At 40.4% G+C, this 19140-nt stretch overlaps 2 protein-coding genes across 4 annotated transcripts in view; one reads left to right on the top strand and one right to left on the bottom strand.

The window, feature by feature from the left end:
* LOC137131524 (complement factor H-like) overlaps positions 1-4683 on the top strand; it is a 35618-nt gene extending 30935 nt beyond the window's left edge. The window contains exons 11-16 of the mRNA XM_067512907.1: positions 352-525; positions 630-824; positions 2606-2788; positions 3227-3415; positions 3843-4022; positions 4368-4683. Of these exons, the coding sequence (XP_067369008.1) occupies positions 352-525; positions 630-824; positions 2606-2788; positions 3227-3415; positions 3843-4022; positions 4368-4561 (1115 nt within the window). The 3' untranslated portion in view covers positions 4562-4683. The remainder of the gene's footprint in view (positions 1-351; positions 526-629; positions 825-2605; positions 2789-3226; positions 3416-3842; positions 4023-4367) is intronic.
* Positions 4684-15824: 11141 nt separating this feature from the next.
* LOC137131528 (fucolectin-5-like) lies at positions 15825-18665 on the bottom strand. 3 transcript variants are annotated; one of them, XM_067512913.1, is made up of 5 exons: positions 18540-18665; positions 18369-18437; positions 17807-18092; positions 17095-17240; positions 15825-16705 (listed from the first exon to the last, which is right to left on the bottom strand). In XM_067512913.1, exons 2-5 carry the CDS (start codon positions 18403-18405, stop codon positions 16359-16361), a joined length of 816 nt encoding a protein of 271 aa, XP_067369014.1. In that variant the 5' UTR covers positions 18406-18437; positions 18540-18665; the 3' UTR covers positions 15825-16358. The 3 variants fall into 3 exon arrangements, with proteins under 3 accessions (XP_067369014.1, XP_067369016.1, XP_067369015.1); XM_067512915.1 differs by having other exon boundaries at positions 18369-18466; positions 18540-18639; XM_067512914.1 differs by having other exon boundaries at positions 18531-18572.
* Positions 18666-19140: the final 475 nt, after the last annotated feature.

Here is a 19140-nt window from a genome sequence, read left to right as displayed (position 1 = left end):
CACTCCTGACCAGTAACTGGACCTTTCAAGAATTGATGTATTTATACTACAACCCTTGAAACACATTCACTGCACACAGGTGATCTCTATTAAACTCTATGTGTAACTTTCTTAAATGATTTTAAAGTGGAATTAAAAATTATGCAACACTTACAAGAGATTTTCACCTGTGACATAAGAGTTTTTTTGTTGTTGTTGTTTTGTCGATATAATTAAATGGGATTGAACGTTGAATGTTCCATGGGGAGTGAATATTTTTTATAGGCACTGAATTGAGGAATAGTGTGTAATTATTTCTAATATAATTTATAAGCAAATATAGTAATTTTATTGTAATTGTATCCACTATAGCGAACACAAGCTGTAGCCTTCCTGATGTTCCTAATGGAGAAGTGACACCTAAACATAATAGTTATGAACAAGGTGCAAATGTGCTGATCATTTGTAAACAAGGATACCGAGCTGAGGTCAATACATTGACTTGCCGCGAAGGAAAATGGCCAGAACTCCAACAAATCTGTACACGTGAGTCACCTTTGGTAGTATTTTATCAGATTTTTTGATTTAGTACTTTTAGTGTGAATACAAAGATTATAAAGTGTAACCTCATATGTTTCCATCTCTTGCAGCTATCACCAATTCCTGCCCACCCCCACCCAAAGTTAAAAATGCTGTTGTTGTGACGTCATATCAGAAAGAATATTTGCATGACTCTGAAGTAACTTACCAATGCCGTCAATCGTACACAACTGAGGGAAACAACAAGATTACATGCAAAAATGGGGAATGGCAGAATGTGGACATTACGTGTACAAATGTAACATGTACGTATATCTTTAAACACTGCACGACATATTTCAGAGACATCTTTAAGACCCCATTTTTAAATCTGGACGTCATTATGAAAGTACAGAAGAAAAATCTCACTTAAGTTTTCCATTTTTGTAATTAGTGGTTTAGCAGCCTTTGAATAAATGCATATTGCTCTTTGCCACATTACACTGGGTGTCAATAGTAAGGGTTACTTAATTACATTAGAAGATTGCTAAGATTAAAATTGCACAATATGAAATCCAGGTTTGAGCTTTTAAAACAAGGTTTCAGGTATAAGAGAGTTCTGGAATGAGATTCTTTAGTTTGATGAAACCGAGATCAACTTGTAGCAGACTGATGAGACAAGAAAAGTATGGAGAAGAAAAGGACAAACTCATGACATCATGACATCACATCATGGCATAAGCATGTATGGCAGCCTGTGGAACCGGGTCACTGGTGTTTATTGATGACGTGACTGCTGATAAAAGTAGCAGGATAATTTGTAAAGTGTGTAGGGCTTTACTCTCTGCTCAGATTCAGCCAATTTGATAAGGACCCAAAATATACAGCAAAAGCTATTGAAGAGTTTCTGAAGGCAAAGAAATGGAAGATCCTACACGTGACAAGTGAACCTGACTTCACCTCAGAGCAGCTTTTCACTTACTGAAGACAAAGCTGAAGGCAGAAAGACCCACAAACAAGCAGCAGCTGAAGACAGCTGCAGTAAAGACCAGGAAAAGCATTTTGAGCTGAGGACACTCAGAATTTGTTCCAGGCTTCAAGTCATTGACTACAAAAGATTTATTACAATCAGCTTTACGTCGTCTTTTTTTTTTTAATCCTGATGGTTCACATGACGTCACATGACGTTTAATATCATATTCAAGGTTGTGGTACACAGAGGTCAAATGTCAAAAACCTACATGTACATTTACTTAGGTGTAATTTGCTTAATGTATTGTGCTTTGTAATCAAATAATTTCCCCATTGCATTTGGGTAGAAGTATTTTGAAAACACCGTACAATAATTTCTGAATTAAATGCTATGTATCTGTTTTTTTTATTTATATAGCGCCAATTTACAACAAATTCATCTCAAGGCACTTTACATAATAAAGTCCAGACTGCACAACTATGTAGAAGCAACCCAACAAATCCCCCTTGAGCAAGCCCTAGGCAACAGTGGAGAGGAAAAACTCCCTTTAATGGAAGAATCCTCCAGCAGAACCAGGCTCAGGGTGGGCGGCCATCTGCCTCGACCGGTTGGGTTTAAGCTTTATCAAAAAGGAAGGTTTTAGTCTTAAAAGTAGAGAGGGTGTCTGCCCCCCAAATTTGGATTGGAAGCTAGTTCTACAGGCGAGGAGCTTGATAGCTAAAGGCTCTACCTCCCATTCTACTTTTGCAAACTCTGGGAACCACAAGTAGGCCTGTATTCTGGGATCGAAGTGGTCTAATCGGGCGATACACAACTATGAGATCTTTTAAATATGATGGAGCTTGACCATTAAGAGTTTTGTATGTAATGAAGGAGCATTTTAAATTCTATTCTAGATTTTATGGGAAGCCAATGGAGAGAAGCTAGTGAAGGTGAAATATGATCTCCCTTCCCTAATCCAGTCAGCACTATTGCTGCAGCATTTTGGAGCCTGGCTACAGTACTGAACAGAAATGCTTTCCTCTGTTGTAAATCCACTTTGGGATTGTGTCTTCTACACTCTTTAGATTTGTACATCACATTCTTGCCTCATTCAGCTTCAATGACTTAACCCGACTGTTTGTGTTTACTTAGTTGTGACCTGTGAACCCCCACCTAAAGGACTTATAGTAAAAGGGTTACCAGAAGATCACGGACCCATACTTCCTGAACGCTTGATCCAAATCAGTTGTCCTCCTGAGAAAACTCTGAATGGCAATTCAGGGCTGAGTTGTGGTCAAGATGGACAGTGGAATGGTCCATTCCCCACTTGTGAAGGTAAACCTCTTAACATAGGTAGATATTTCACATAGGGATTCATGTCCTTTACAATTCTGAATTAATTCACAAACAATAGATTTTTGTGATAATGTTAACAGAAAGAAAATGTGGGACTCACCATGAGGGTAGATTACAACTGGAGACAAAAGTTTAATGTTGAGCTTTTTTTAGTTCTGTCTCCACAGACTCTGACAACATGGAGACATCTGGGCCTATGGTTGCAAAGCACTGTAGAGCTGTGCCCAAAGAATATGTAGTATAGATTATAGAAAACAATTTCCCAAACTTAATATGTGTATAATTCAAACAAGCAGTAAATGACAAACACATTTGCAAACACAGTTCTAAAATTACTAAAAACAAAAGTATAATTGCATCTAATAAGCAACTGTTTATTTTTGATTTTAATATGACACACTTTCTTTTTCAAAACAGATAAATGCAGATTCACAGGAGTAGCAGAAAGTGTGGTGTTCACCCCTCGACCAGCACGGGGTCACATGTTTAACAGAGGACAAAAGTTACAATTTGGCTGCCGCATGTATGGTCACTTTCTACATGGGAATGCAGAGGTTGTATGTTCAGGAAATGGACAGTGGAGTGATCCTTTTCCAACATGTGGACGTAAGTCCAATAGATCTGTTTTGCTTGTTTTGCTCTTTTTTTTATGGAAATGATGCGATAGGAGGCACTGCAAACCTGGGGGGGGGGGGGGGGGGGGGGCAGTATTTTCCAAAATGTTAAAACTGCAAAAAGTGTGGAGCAATTTGATTATGTTGTGAAACAACTAATGCTAAAACAGAGATAATGTGGGACTGAGAGGTATTTGGCAAGTCACCAAGCTGAAAGTCATTGATTAAATATTCCCCCCTCCCCCCTTTACAGTCTTTAACCAAAATCATCAATGTTGAAGCCATTTGGTTTTAAAAGACATGTCTGGATCATGGATCTTTGTATGTGGATCAACAGGTTACTTCTCTGACTTTAGGTGATAATTTACATAAATAGAAGCTCATTAATACCTCAATCTTCTTGGTTCACATTCTTTCAGCTCCTTCAGGCTGTGGGAAACCACCACCTCTGGCAGATGGAGACACCAGGTTCACCTCTAAATTTAAATATAATCATAATGACAGAGTTGAATATACCTGTAAGAATTACTACACTATGAGGGGTGGGCCTTCCAAAATCTGCAACAATGGTGACTGGACTGGAAACATCACATGCCTCAGTAAGTTATCAGTATTGGATCATCTAAATATATTTTTCATATTGCAGACTATTTTGCATTTATGAGACTTTTTGTCAAGATTAAACTTTATGCGGAAACATCAGAGTCATTAGATATTGTGTTATGAAGGTGAACGAGTACTAAAAAATAATAAGTGTTATAAATGATACTGACCATATGAGTTGAAGCTCGGTAAACTACAAATGTTTTAAAATGTGAATTTATTCTTTTAAGTTTAATATGTTTGTTGATGTTGCTTACGTAACCATTATTCATGTTTCACAGTTTGCTAGCTGTGTGTAATGTGCATTGTAGTAAATGTTATGTATCTGTTATATCTTGCAGGACCCTGCACAGTGGATAAAGAAATCATGTTAAAACATAATATTGCATTTCTGTATAGTTGGGAAGAGAAGCTGTATTCACCCCATGAAACTTTTCTCAGTTTCCGTTGCACAGGACGTACACGACATGTGGGCACAGTGTCAATGCGTCAGCAGTGCATTGATGGTGTAATTTCTCTCCCCACTTGCCAATAAATGTTTTTCATGGCTGGACAAACATGTAAATGATTAGCAACAGTAAATAGTTGGTGCTGAACCAGTTGTGTGTTGATCCACTTCAGTGTTGTGGCTGCCACTTTAATAAAACCTATCAAGTATCTCAGTCTGTTTTCTGCCTCAACATGTTCTAAAATAAACATGTTTATGTGCTTTGAAATGCTGTTATGTCGACTGTCTGTGGTGCTGAAGAGAAGGCGCTTCAACTGCATAACCTGCAAGCTGTACTCTGTGTTAAAATACAGTATGTGGTCATTGGTGATGGCACAGGGAAATTCCATCCATCTATTATCTGCACAACCTGGGCAGGTCTCCAGTCTGAGTCACCAATTCATCTAACATGCATGTCTTTGGACTGTGGGAGGAAACCCGACATTGTTTAGAACATATTAGAAAACGAAGATGATAATATTTTGGCTAGTAGTATACCTGCATATGGAAGCGGATTTTGTATATTTAGGCTTGTAGAGTTAGAGATTTTCTATTCTTTCAAGTGAAGTAAAGTAAAAGAAGAAAAGGTTCAGGCTGTGCTCAGCCAGGGGAAATCCAAAAATAACTATATATAAATATATACATATAAAAATGAAGAACAAAGACATTCAAATATGTAAAGCAATGAAATAAATGATAACAAAAGCTTTCAGTTCAAAAGATGTTTACTGAAAATACAATTGCTTCTCAACACATCTGAAAAGGAGAAGAAGAATTAACTTGTTTCATCTCACACATTCACAGATAATTATTTAAATAAATGCAGATTTCAGATTCAGATTTATATTAAACCTGATTTTTTTCTGTTCTGATTTGAATGTCAATCTATCATTCTCATTGTACAGTACACAATATGAATATACACATACAATATATGCAGTATAAATAAAAAGAAAACAGAAGAAGAAAACTGAGATGCAGTGAAGGTTTAATGTCAACCAAAATAAATAAACCGACCAAGAAATGTACACGGATGGTTTTTGTTGCCACGAAAGAACCTTTCAGTGGATTCACTCACTGCTTTTTATCCATTAACATGAAGCTCACTGATTCACTTTAATAGTTGATCATATATTTACCTCCTCTTTATCAATGCGGATAATAATCATGCTGCGGTGCAGACGTGAGGAGCTGTCGTACAGCACTTTATTTACAGTAAAATGCAGAGAACAATTTAATTCTATCAGTGAGTCATATTTTTGTTGTTCTGCCTTAAAACCTTCTTGCATTTCAAAGATCAGCGAGATCCGTGTGGATAAAGTTGGATACGTTACCCATCGGAGAGATGAACAACAGACTCGGCAGCAGCTTTCCTATTTCTCCTTCCTTTCAAAATGTGAGGGCAGTGAATTAAAACAGGTCAGGGCCCCAACACATATTGTTATTTAACCCCATTGTATCTTCGTTCATATTCTACACTGTTCTTTTGGCACATTTGATTTGCTAGTTTACCTTATTTTGAGACATCTGCACTTCAGTCTTCTGCACACAGACAACACAGTGAGCTTTTATAAGTGTTGTTAGCGATGTTCGCCACAAGAGGGAGACGCCCTTTAGCGATCGTTGCTGTCGGGAGGCAGCGCCGACACACTGTCATATAGCGCTGAGACGAGATGCTAACAACAGTGAACTGCTTTGTCTGTAAGTTTGCAGGTAAGCTGACATGATATGGAAGCAGAGGGTTATGAGTAAAGTGGGAAAGTTGGCCGTTTGCTCCCATTCAGTGTGTGTTGGCACGAGTTAGATGTTAGCAATGACAAGGTAGCAGTTAAGCTAACTCGGCCAATAGCATTAAGACCCTGTACATTTAATTGAGAAACGTCTAAATTGCATTACATGTAACTGTAAAGGTGTCAGGTGTAAGGACTGATGTTTCAGTAGTGCTATTTCATCATTGGTGCCAAACATTTATTATTGTTGCTACGAGTATGTGTTAAATATGCTCAGGTCGGGAGTTTTGCAGGCGGCGCGACACACTGTCATATAGCGCTGAGACGAGACACGAGACAGAACTATGCTAACAACAGTGAACTGCTTTGTCTGTAATTTTGCAGTAAAGAGAGAGAAACCACAAGATCCTGTCTGCGTGTTTTGTCAAGTGTGCTACAAAATTTGGTGGCCCGTACATGGATCAGCTGTGCTACTGAGAAGACAGTGTGAGGTTGCAGAGGCAACACAAACAAAATGGCGCTGGAGCACCTGCAAGACCAGTTGAGTGAGACCCTGGTATCTCTTAGGTTGGAGCAGCTACAAGAGGTGTGTTTGCAAGCAAAAATCTCTGATCAGGTCAATAACCGAAGCAGCAGAAATAGCTGTTGAAAATGAGGAAGAGGAAGTGGCTCATGAGTTTTTGGTCCACTTATTAACAAATGCTAAAGAGGTGAAGGAGAGAGGTGACCAAGCACAGGGGACAGGGCCTAGGGCAAGCAAAGATGCTGCTATGTTGGCCAGCTTACAAGAACAATATGCACAACTACAACTGAGTTTCCAGACATCTACCAAGAAACTTGAGGAAATGTTGAAGCTAACTAACAGAATAACTAATCAGCAACAAAGTCATGCTTCCACAGTTACAGTCACCTAAAGTAACTCTTTGGAGGAAGTTCAAAATTAAGGGACAGATTGGAGAAAGAGGGCAGAGGGACAAGCTGTCTTATTCTAACCTCATCCACCAGATTGACATGGGACTAAAGAAAAACCATAGTGAGGTGGAAATTATTGAGGCAGTGGTCTGAGCTGTAAACCCAGGGTTGAACCTCCGCGATATGCTGGAGATTAAAACAGACCTCACTCTTTCCCAGCTGTGGACCATTTTAAAGGGACATTACAAGGAGGATAGCTCTGTTGATCTTTACCATCGGCTGATAAATATCTCCCAGGATAATCGCGAGTCCCCACAAAACTTCCTCTTTAGGGCAATAGCTTCTTCCAGAGAGCCTGGTACAGATGAGCAGTACAGCCCTGAGCTGGTTCAGAGGAAGTTTCTGAGAGCGGTGCGGACGGGGCTAATTAGTGACAGTGTGACATATGAGCTAAAAAACTATCTGAATGACCAATGCCCATCACTGATGATGTGTTGATTGCAAAAACAAATGAAGCAGCCAGCCTAGAGTGGGAACGGCAGCAGAAATTCAGAAAGAACAGTAACTCAAGGTGAGAGAAATAGCAGAAAGATCACTAGTCCCTGAGACAACAGTGAGAGCAGTTGGTGGTGAAGAACAGTTCTCCTCCATGCCCACCAAAATTAAAATGCAAAAAACACCACCAGCAACCACTCAAATGGAAGCTGAACTGCTGGACACAATCAAAAAACTGAAAGAAGAGATGGAAGAAATAAAAAAAGTTATCCATGGATCTCCTAAGCCTCCAGTACAGCAACAAGTAAGCAGCGAACGTAGCTGCAGAAAATGTCAGGACAACAAAAAGGGAGAACAGTGTGACCATTGCTTCAAATGTGGGCAAAGCGGTCACTTATCCCGTGGGTGTAGGATGAGGAGGAGCACGGAAAAAAAACCAGGACAGGTAGAATTGTCAGCAAGCACTGCAACACCAACACTATCAGCAGACAAGAAAAGTAAGCCATCTGGAGATGTTTACAAGCTGATTGAGGACAGTATCCAAGGTATAGAGAACAAAAGGGATGTTAGAGCACAAGACATTGGATCACAGAGAAATGACATGATCAGTGTCAGTCTTCTCTCTCCAAGACGCAGAGCACGGTTGCTCAGCCTGATTGGGAAGAAATTGATGATCACCTGCCTGTTGAACGGGGTTGAGACAAGAGCATTGTGAGACACTGGGTCACAAGTCTGCCTGATAAATGAGAAATGGAGACAATGGCACATCCCAAATACCATGGTAAAGAGTATTGCAGAGATCCTTGGGTCAGAAAAACTAGATGGAAGAGCAGTGAACCAGACACCAATCCCCTTCTCCGGGTGGGTGGAAGTTAAATTTAAACTGCCATCAGACCACACCACACAATTAGAAGATGGTGTGGCTGAAGCACCAATTATTGGATACAATGTAATTGAACATCTGTTAGAGAAGGGCATAGACCCACCCCGTGGGGTTACCGAGGCTGTCAGTGCAGCATTCTCTTTTGACTGCAAAAGGACCGAAGTCTTTCTGAAATTAATGAGTAAAGACGACAGGCTAGGAGAAGGCATGGTCAAAGGAGGTAAAGAGATTATGACTCTTCCCCCAGATCAGACAAAAGGACTTAAATGCAAATTTTCGAGCAGGCCCCCTCCCAGAGCAACAAGATGTCCCTTTTGAACCCCACAGTCATCCTGCACACCCACAGCTCCCGCAAGGGCTGCACATTGAAGAGAGTGTGGTGCAGTTACAGAGACGCACCTGGTCCCGCTTTACTATCCCAGTGACGAATAACACTGCTCATGATATCTATCTCCCTCCAAGAACCATACTGGGGCAGACCCAGGTAGTTAAATCCATCTACCCTGCACCGGCAGGTAAGCTGACATGATATGGTGGGAAAGAATGAAACACGAACGGTGAACCAAAAGCCTCAAGACAAACAGGAAATGGAGGCTAAGGAGACAGTGCAAGGAGACATGACAGTGAATGGTGATAAAAATAGCTGGGACCGCCCAGTCCCCCTCAGTCATCTCTCTTTAGCACAACAACAGCAGGTCAAACAGCTCTTGAAGGAGGAGTGTGGAGCTTTTTCTCGGGATGAATATGACGTGGGGACCATTCCATCACTGCTGCTCAAAATACGCCTGAGTGACCCCACACCGGTGAAGAAGACACATGTATCCATCCCCAAGCCACTTTATAAGGAGCTAAAAGAATATCTGGAGGATCTGTTGAACAGAGGCTGGATAAAGAAATCAAAATCTTCTTACTCCAGTCCCATTGTATGTGTGAGGAAAAGGGACGGAAGCTTACTTCTGTGCTGTGACTATAGGGAGCTAAATATTCCAGATCGCCACCCAATACCCCGAATACAAGATCTGCTCAACAGTCTGAAGGGAAGCTCTTGGTTTTCTGTCCTCGACCAAGGGAAGGCTTACCACCAAGGCTTCCTGGAAGAGTCAAGCCGCCCTGTCACTGCGTTCATCACACCCTGGGGCTTGTACGAATGGGTGAGGATCCCTTTTGGATTGTCATCTGCACCCGCAGAGTTCCAGAGGTTGATGGAGGAGTGTCTAAGGGGACTGCAAGATGAGATATGTCTACCATATTTGGATGATAATCTGGTCCATTCTAAGACATTTGATGACCATCTCAGTGACCTGAGAAGTGTATTACACAGTTATAAGCACCATGGGGTCAAGCTAACACCAAAAAAATGCGAGATTTTCAAAAATCAGGTGAGATTTCTAGGCAGGCTAGTCACAAAGGATGGCTACACTATGGATCCTGCAGACATCGCCCCAGTGCAGGCATTGAAGCAAAGGAAAGTCACCACTGTAGGAGAGTTAAGAAAGTTGTTGGGATTAGTTTCATATTATCGCAGCCACATCCCAAACTTCTCTCGCATAGCCAAGCCTCTGTGTGATCTCCTCTCTTCAGACAAAATGCTGAAAGGAAAGTACAAACGAGTAAAACAGGACAAAAACAAGCGAAACAGTGGAGGCCAGTTGCCATCATGTCATCCAGTTACATGGTTAAAGGAACATCAGCAGGTATTGTGCCAGCTCATTGGCCTTCTTTCTCAGCGCCCGTATTAGGATATCCTGACTTCGAGCAGCCGTTTACCCTACATTGCGATGCCTCGCAGGAGGGGCTTGGAGCCGTGCTTTATCAGAAGCAGCAGGGAAAGTTGGCTGTGGTTGCATATGGGTCCCGGACTCTAACAGCCCCAGAGAAAAACTACCACCTTCATTCGGGAAAATTGGAGTTCCTGGCTCTGAAGTGGGCAATATGTGAGAGGTTCAGGGACTATCTGTACTATGCACCAGCATTCACAGTTTACACCGTCAAGTACCGTCCCGGCAAAGCAAACAATGACGCTGATGGTCTTTCGCGTATGACATTTGATATGGAGCAGTACATGGAGACATGTACACAGGTAATACTGCCTGAGGTAATGAACAGCGTCACGCAAGCGGTGGCTGTACAGTTCCAAGCAACTGAGCCCTGGCTGTACCCTGCAATCATCTCAACAGTAGTAACTGAAAATAATGACACGACAACATCAGTAGCAGAAATCCCTAAAATCACCTTAAGGGAAGCCCGAAGAGAGGACCCCTTGATTGTTGAGGTGCTCAAATATGTCCTGTCAGAACAGTGGCCAAAGAGTAGAAAACAACTCCACAATAACAAGAAAATAGCTGCACTGGTGAGGCAAAAACCAAGACTACACATGGACAGTAATGGGCTGCTATATCGGAAAACTGCCAGTCGAACGCAGCTACTCCTGCCAAAGAAATACCACCAGCTTGTGTACAAAGAACTCCATGAGGAGATGGGTCACCTTGGAGTAGAGAGGGTGTTGACCCTTATCAGGGACCGCTTCTATTGGCCTCATATGCAGAAAGATGTTGTGCATCATGTCACGCAGGTGTGCAGCTGTCTGAAAAACAAGCGCCCCACAAAACCAACTAGAGCTCCTCTCTCTAACATCATTACTACATATCCATTCGAGCTGGTGTCCAGTGATTTCTTACATCTGGAGAAATGTAAGGGAGGATATGAATATATTCTTGTTGTAATGGACCACTTCACACGGTTTGCTCAAGCTTACCCCTGCCGAAATAAAGCTTCCAAAACAGCTGCTGAGAAGATATTTGAAGATTTTGCACTGAGATTTGATTTACCCACACGACTCCATCATGACAAGGGAAAGGATTTCGAAAACAGACTGTTCCAGAAGCTACAAAAGTATAGTGGAGTTAAAGGGTCCCGGACCAAACCATATCACCCACAAGGGAAGGGCCAGGTGGAGAGATTCAACAGGACACTGCTGGCAATACTCAGAAACCTACCGGAGACTGCTAAAACAGATTGGAAGGCATCGCTGACAAAATTGATCCACGCTTACAATTGCACACGCAGCGAGGCCACAGGGTATGCATCTTATTTCCTCTTGTTTGGCCATAACCCCCGGCTCCCTATTGATCTCATGTTTGGGCTTGCTGCAAAAGATCAAAGCTCATCTCATACAGACTATGCAGAGAAATGGAGGGCAAGAATGACAGAAGCCTACCAGCTAGCATCGAACACCGCCTGCAAAGAGGGAGTAAGAAGAAAAGTCCTCTATGACAAAAAGGCCTATGGTGCAGAGTTGTATCCTGGGTGCAGAGTGTTGATCAGAAATTTAAACGAGAAGGGCGGTCCGGGAAAACTCAGGTCATTCTGGGAAGATCAAGTGTATGTCGTAATACAGAGGACACACCAGGATAGTCCAGTGTATGAGCTTAAGCCTGAAAATGGGAAGGGACGCACTAGGGTCATTCACCGGAACCTTCTGCTACCATGTGACTTTCTCCCAGTTGAAGAAGTGAAGTCACCCGGTGAACCGAGAAAAGAGAGAGTAAAAGTCAACAAACAGAGACATAGGGAACAGGAAAAGAGCTCTGATGAGGAGGATGACTGGAGAGCCATCATCAGAACTCAAGCAAGAAGTGATGAAGGGGTCAAAGGTTATTTGAGAGCAGGAGCACCTGCGTTCTATCCACACACCACGGTAGTAGCAACAGAGGATTTGACTCCCGAGGACAGTAGGGAACAACCACCAGAGGAGGAAGAAAGCAGAACAGCGGATGAGAACATTGAGACGCTGAACATGGAGTGTGAAAATGAGTCCTTTGAATCTGCACCCAGTAGCCAAGAAGACACTGACCTTTCACCAGTCAGACAGAAAAGACATCCTTTGAGAAGGAGTAAAGCAAAAGTTATTCTGACTTATCATAGGTTAGGTGAGCCTAGCATGTCTAAGTAATAAGTAATAGAACTAGTCAGAAAATAAGACAATTGGAACGTTGGAAAGAGAAATGTTAACCTTTTTCACAGTTCATAAGAAGAAGTACTCCAGCTACAGCTAAACAAGAATGTAAGAAAGTTTTGAGAAGATTAAATAATGAGACTATATAAATGTTGTCGTTGAAAATGTCAGCACACTCACCTATCATAACTTGTGTATGACATTCTTTTGTAGGAAGGTTATTACTAGGTTAAAAGTCCTTACTCTCAGAAGTAATGCAGATAACCGTGTAAATGGCGGAAGGGGCAGTGGAGTGTTATCGTGCACATTAACACCTACTGCTGACATATGGCATTTACAGGAGATATGTGTCATATGATTGGCTGGGAGCAGTATTGCATTTGCAGGAACCCTGTGAACTCTGACTCCTACTGGGAATAGCCTGTCTATATGCTGTGCAGAACTGTGTACTGATCATTCTATTACATGAACTGGTGATTGCATAATGTCAGGACGCCATTATTTTTGGAGGGAAGAGTGTGAGGGCAGTGAATTAAAACAGGTCAGGGCCCCAAAACATATTTTTATTTAACCCCAGTGTATCTTAGTTCATATTCTACACTGTTCTTTTGGCACATTTGATTTGCTAGTTTACCTTATTTTGAGACATCTGCACTTCAGTCTTCTGCACACAGACAACACAGTGAGCTTTTATAAGTGTAGTTACCAATGTTCGCCACAAGAGGGAGACGCCCTTTAGCGAGCGTTGCTGTCGGGAGGCAGCGCCGACACACTGTCATATAGCGCTGAGACGAGATGCTAACAACAGTGAACTGCTTTGTCTGTAATTTTGCAGGTAAGCTGACATGATATGGAAGCAGAGGGTTATGAGTAAAGTGGGAAAGTTGGCCGTTTGCTCCCATTCAGTGTGTGTTGGCACGAGTTAGATGTTAGCAATGACACGGTAGCAGTTAAGCTAACTTGGCCAATAGCATTAGGACCCTGTACGGTACATTTGATTGAGAAACGTCTAAATTGCATTACATGTAACTGTAAAGGTGTCAGGTGTAAGGACTGATGTTTCAGTAGTGCTGTTTCATTATTGGTGCCAAACATTTGATATTGTTGCTACGAGTATGTGTTAAATATGCTCAGGTCGGGAGTTTTGCAGGCGCGAATTTTGTCATATAGCGCTGAGACGAGACACGAGACAGAACTATAATAACAACAGTGAATTGCTTTGTCTGTAATTTTGCAGTAAAGAGAGAGAAACCACAAGATCCTGTCTGGGTGTTTTGTCAAGTGTGCTACAAAAACCCCAGCAAAACTTTTATGATCAATCTGCAGACTCAACTTTTAGAACTCATAAAGAGAACGTGAGTAACATAAAGGCTGTTTTGGAAACTGAGATTTAACGTTCGTATCAAACAGGGGGATGGGAAGTAAGAATGTTTTTTAAAATATGAAATACATACATACACAGTCAGGAGTTTGACATGGCATATATGTATAGCATGAATGATGGTGTAAAACCTCCGTGGCTGCAGGTTGCCCATATTATTTTATGACAGTAAAAGACTAAACAAAAACTATTTAAACTAAATAAAGTTTTTCAAACAGAACGTGATACATAAAGGATTTCGCAAAGAGAGCAAACTATTACAGTTCTGCTTAGAAAACTTTACAGGATCGGCTCAGTCCAAGGCTTTTTAGATGGAGCCCATAATGGGAACAGAATCACAGTGAGGCCTTTAGACCTTATCTTCAACAAGGACAATGAAGACTGAATCCAGTGTGTGTATAATGAGATCCAACGGGTGGGAACTATATTTAAAATTTCCGTAACTGAATCTGGAGGTCCACTAGGAGTGGGGCCAGTTTTAGGTATGAACGCATGTTGTGATATTCTTATCAACAGAAAATTAACCCATTTTCAAAAGAAGAAATGATTAAAAATAAATAATAGTGCAGGATGACTTATATAAAATAAAGTTTATCAGTAAGTGATAAACACATACTGTGGAATTTTTCTTTTAGATCTGTAGGTGTTTAGTTATAAAACCTATAACACTGATAATGAACAATGAGGGACTATGAACTGAAGAGTTGAGTAGACATCTTGTAGTATTTCACATCAAGCATTCAGCATTAAGGTTTTTCTCCTTATTATATATTATGAACACTATTATGTGTCTTACACTTAGCAGTACTAAGAGCAACAGCTGGCTCGTGTCATTAAAGGTTTATTCATGCAGACATTATGTTGATGAGATGTTTTTCTACATACTAAGTTACATTAATAAAGCTTAAAGGCACAGTATGAGTGTGAGACTCAGAAATATTCCTCAGCTTTACTTTGACCATTACACATCCGCAGGCTCTGCACACTCCCTTATGCTTATCAAATTATAATAGATAAGAAGGTAATAAAGCTACTAATCAGGCAGAAATCGTTGATCTTCTCTGACTGGTCCGAGGCCTCAGTCAAAAACCTTTTCCAAGTGAATATCTCTGCACTGCTGTCAACCATGTTAAGGTAAGTGTAGGAGCATATTTCTATTAAAACAATATGTAAATTATGTTGCACGCTGGTACTTTAATGTGGTTATGGGTCAACTGTTTTCTTAGAGCACTGGATGTCATTAAGAAAGTAAATTCTAAAATATGTTCTTTTTCTCTGATGGATTCATTTAGATTTTGTTTAGCTCTTCACGTGGATGCTTTAAAGGTACAACTAACTCTAGACCCAGCTAGAGAATAACACACACCTGGGCCTGGAAGTCAGTCACTTTGAATACACAAAGGTGTTTCAATCCCATTCACGTTTTATATTGTTCACATAATCCATCCATTATCTTTAACCACATATTCTGTACCTGGAAACTATCCCAGCTGTCAGTGGGTGACAGGTGGGGTACACGCTGGACGGTCCATCTCACAGAGACGTACACAGACAGACAACCATTCACACCTATGGGTTATTTAGAGTCACCTATTAACCTAAGATGCATGTCTCTGGACTGTGGGAGGAAACCGGGGTACCAGCTGGAACCTCACACAAGCACGAGGAGACAATGCAAACTCCACACAAAGGCCACAGTCAGATTTGAACTGGGAACCTTCTAGCTGTGAGGCAGCAGCACAAACCACTCCACCACTGTGCTTCCACGGGTCACGTGCTATTTTTTTTTGACAAAACTCTTACAGTTGACGCATCTCGGTGGTTTCATGTCCAAATACTTGAGATACAGGTGAAAAATGATGAAAGCCGTGTCCCTGTTCAAACATTCATGGTCCTGTCTGTATGCAGCACACACACTTAGTGCTCAGGGGCATCAATACAGAGAGAATGAAGGGTTGAAAAACAAGTCCGTTTTTATTCTATTCAGCCTTTTACAGATGCACAAAACAAATGATTTGAAAGGCCGACTCCTCCTCCACCGAATCCTCCTAAAATAGTTAGGACCATACTGTCCTTTAATATTTATCAGTATCAACGTACAGTCAAATTAGGCCACATGAAATGTATTTAAAAAGAACGGCAATACACAAATGCCTCCTTCCAAGTTGAGAAACATCACAAGCATCTTTAATGCATTTATCATTTATATTTTTCACAGTAGTCAAAAGTGAACAAGTAACTAGTATCTTTAATAAAAGAACAAAATTAATTGATTATGTAAAAGTCACGACAGCAAATCATTGGAGTGTTACAAAATAAACGTGTCCTGAATTACAAGTTGAGAAAACGCTGAAACAACTTAACAAACTAAGCCACTGCTAATGTGGTCTGTGTGCCCTAAAGTAGGCCTGAACCCATCACCTGCAAACATATACGAGCTCATCACACTGTCATTTGTCCAAATATAAGAAACAAAACACTGACTTCTCTCAAATTGCACAGATAAAATTAAACTTCTCGTTATCAGACTTACTGTACCATTTGTAGCCCCCTGTTGTCTCTATGGCAACACTCATGTCACAATTTTCAGTGGGTTGGCCTGCAGCCCAGTGCTCATATGTGAATGCATGATCATCGACCCAGAACCAGAACTCCAGGGTGCAGGTGTAGCGAAGGCCCAGCCACACAAAGGAAGAGCTGGCCTTCATGACCTCCAGCTCAGCCCAGGTCTGGGTCTGATTATCAAAGATAGAAGCCAGGTCCATGTTTTGAGCTCTGCAGTCGTTCAGGGCATCTTCCCACGTCTTGTTCTCATTGATCAGGAGAAATGGTGAAACTAGAAAAAGCAAATTGTGAAAATAACTGTGTAACTGCACATACGCAAGTGTATCTACTAACAAAGTAATGTTTGCAGGGTGAACTGTGTCACAGTCTGAGTTTAGTTTGAACAATTAACCTGCAAATGTTCCAAATTTTTTGATTCAAGTTTGTACAAAAAAATCTCCTCAAAAACTTAATTGTAATTCAGTTGTTTGCATCATTGCATTTTGTAAAATTGTCCAGTTTGTGGACTTTAACACACACAGATGACACTTTACCCTCACATTTCTACTCACTTAGCTATCAAGCAGCTACTATTACAGTGTTTTGGATTGTGATCTGCAGAAATGACATTTGCTCCTAAACAAAAGCAACAAATTTTGTAGATAATAATATCAAATGTACCGTTTGTACCATAGATCCACACCTCACACAGAATTAAAAACCAGTTTTTCTGCAAGTATACAGTAACATAGCGTCCCACCATTGGTCCTTGAGAACAGTTAAATGTAATGTTTACTCCTCTTGTACTGACTGTGATGCTTGTACACCTGGGAGAATGAAAGAAAGTTGTAACACAATCACAAATAGTGATTATTGTGATATTATTTGATTACATCTTGACATAAGTGATAAAAGAACATCCAGTTTTTACACATACACAGAAAAACAGTTTTGCCATTTAAAGTGTTGGAAGCACAAAACGATACCAAACAAAACTTAACAAAAGTGAACTACTTCTTTCCCTTTAACAAAATGAAAATGAGCTCAATGCTCAATGCCCATAAAGTAAAGTATGAATCATCAAATTGCATAATATTACTATTATTGTGATCTCTTTCACACTTAACTATCCCTCAACAGTATAATGGGTATTTATTAATTCATCTAATAAATACAGGGCTATTTGTTATTATGCATTTGTTTTTTAAATCACTTGAAGCTATTTCCTTAAAAGTTATACATTTATTTATTGATGTTTAAATGTTTTTATTATATTCTCTATTTGTTTACTAACAAGTCCTGATTTCGAAAAGTCACTTTAAAGAAACATACTGAACATGCTAAAGATGTCAAATGAATGAAATAATGGTTCAAAGTCACATAAAGGTATTACATGCTGTTGGCGGTGCCATCCGTCTCCGATAAGTTGCCAATGCGAATCTCAGCACCAGTCAGATTAACATTCCCTGAGTCCACGTTGTAGATAGTGATATTAGAAATTTCATATAGACCCAACAGATCAATGTTCCACCATGAGTTGTTGGTTTGCTGGCTGTGAGCACACTGTGTCAAATTCCCATCAGTCGCTCTCTCAGAGCTGTATTTGACACCTTCAGCTGTGTAGTATGAAGTCTGATTTGTTTTCCCTCCCTTTATCAAGTTTTGTGTGTTGCAGAAAGCTGTAGAAGAAAAGTCAGTGCTAAATCTTACAGCAGATGATTATATTAGATGATATATTTCAGTTTGCACTTTTTTTATTTTGTCATATCAATCTTATTGGTAGCCAGGGCACAAAACAGAATATTCATCCTTCAATACTTTGTAAAACATATTTAAGGATTATAATACTATTTTGTCCGTGAGTCCAGTGTTTGTTGATCTGCCTTAAATTTCCTTCCCTTTATCCGTCACTTCAAAGAACAGTGAAATCAATGTGGATATCGCTGGATACTTACCCATCAGAGAGATCAGCAGCAGACTCCACAGCATCATTTCGGTTTCTCCTTCCTTTCAACTGAAATATTCTTCAACAATAAACACAAATGAAGACATTCTGATCAAAGAGCTCAACAAATACATCCATTTACATCTAAGATTAATAAAAAAAAACGTTCAACCTCACTCACCTCCCTGGCCCTTCTCTCCTTCTCTACAGTTTGTTATTAGATACCCTCTCTGAGCTACCGCTATCTTTGTACTAATCTCACTTCCCTCATAGCTGCTTCCATCTGTTATTTCCTAGTCAAAGTACCGCCAGCCGCCGACATATTGCATCTGTAAACATACTGAGAGGCTGATTTTTTTCTATGTAAAACATGCAAATAGCTCAGCTTTATATGGACATTTGCTTCAACAGGAGGTTATTTGTCCAAGATCTTATATTTTTATTTTCATATACAAATGTATCCTCCCTGCTGCTGTACATAAGTACTTTTATATGTTGGTTTGGTGAAAATGATTTGAATGTTCCATTTTGACAAAGAACTTTTGACTGACTTTAGAAAAACAGGACTACCAAAAACTAACAAACACCAAAGTCCTCGTACAGTGTTTTGAACAGCAGACGCTCAGTTACTGATGTTTTCATTCAGACACTGTTAAACTCTGTTATTAAGCATTTTGTGTTCAATCATTCATCGTGTCACTAAGTAGCTGTAATGATCATTAAATGCGATACTTTCTGATCTGTGTCCGCATTTAGTACAGACTCATGCAGCAATACAGTAA

The sequence above is a fragment of the Channa argus genome, chromosome 8, assembly GCF_033026475.1.
Source record: "Channa argus isolate prfri chromosome 8, Channa argus male v1.0, whole genome shotgun sequence".
NCBI lineage: Eukaryota > Metazoa > Chordata > Actinopteri > Anabantiformes > Channidae > Channa > Channa argus.
The sequence above is the reverse complement of the archived record's forward strand: the minus strand, read 5'-3'. Positions and strand labels throughout refer to the sequence as shown.

Bases quoted from the DNA above. Each gene is read 5' to 3' on its own strand.
- LOC137131528 (XM_067512913.1), bottom strand. From the start codon at position 18,405: ATGATGCTGTGGAGTCTGCTGCTGATCTCTCTGATGG. The intron at 18,093-18,368 runs GTAAGTATCCAG...TTTCTTCTACAG, and splicing joins GCTGCTGATCTCTCTGATGG to CTTTCTGCAACACACAAAAC. The intron at 16,706-17,094 runs GTACATTTGATA...TGCTTTTTCTAG, and splicing joins GTGGATCTATGGTACAAACG to TTTCACCATTTCTCCTGATC.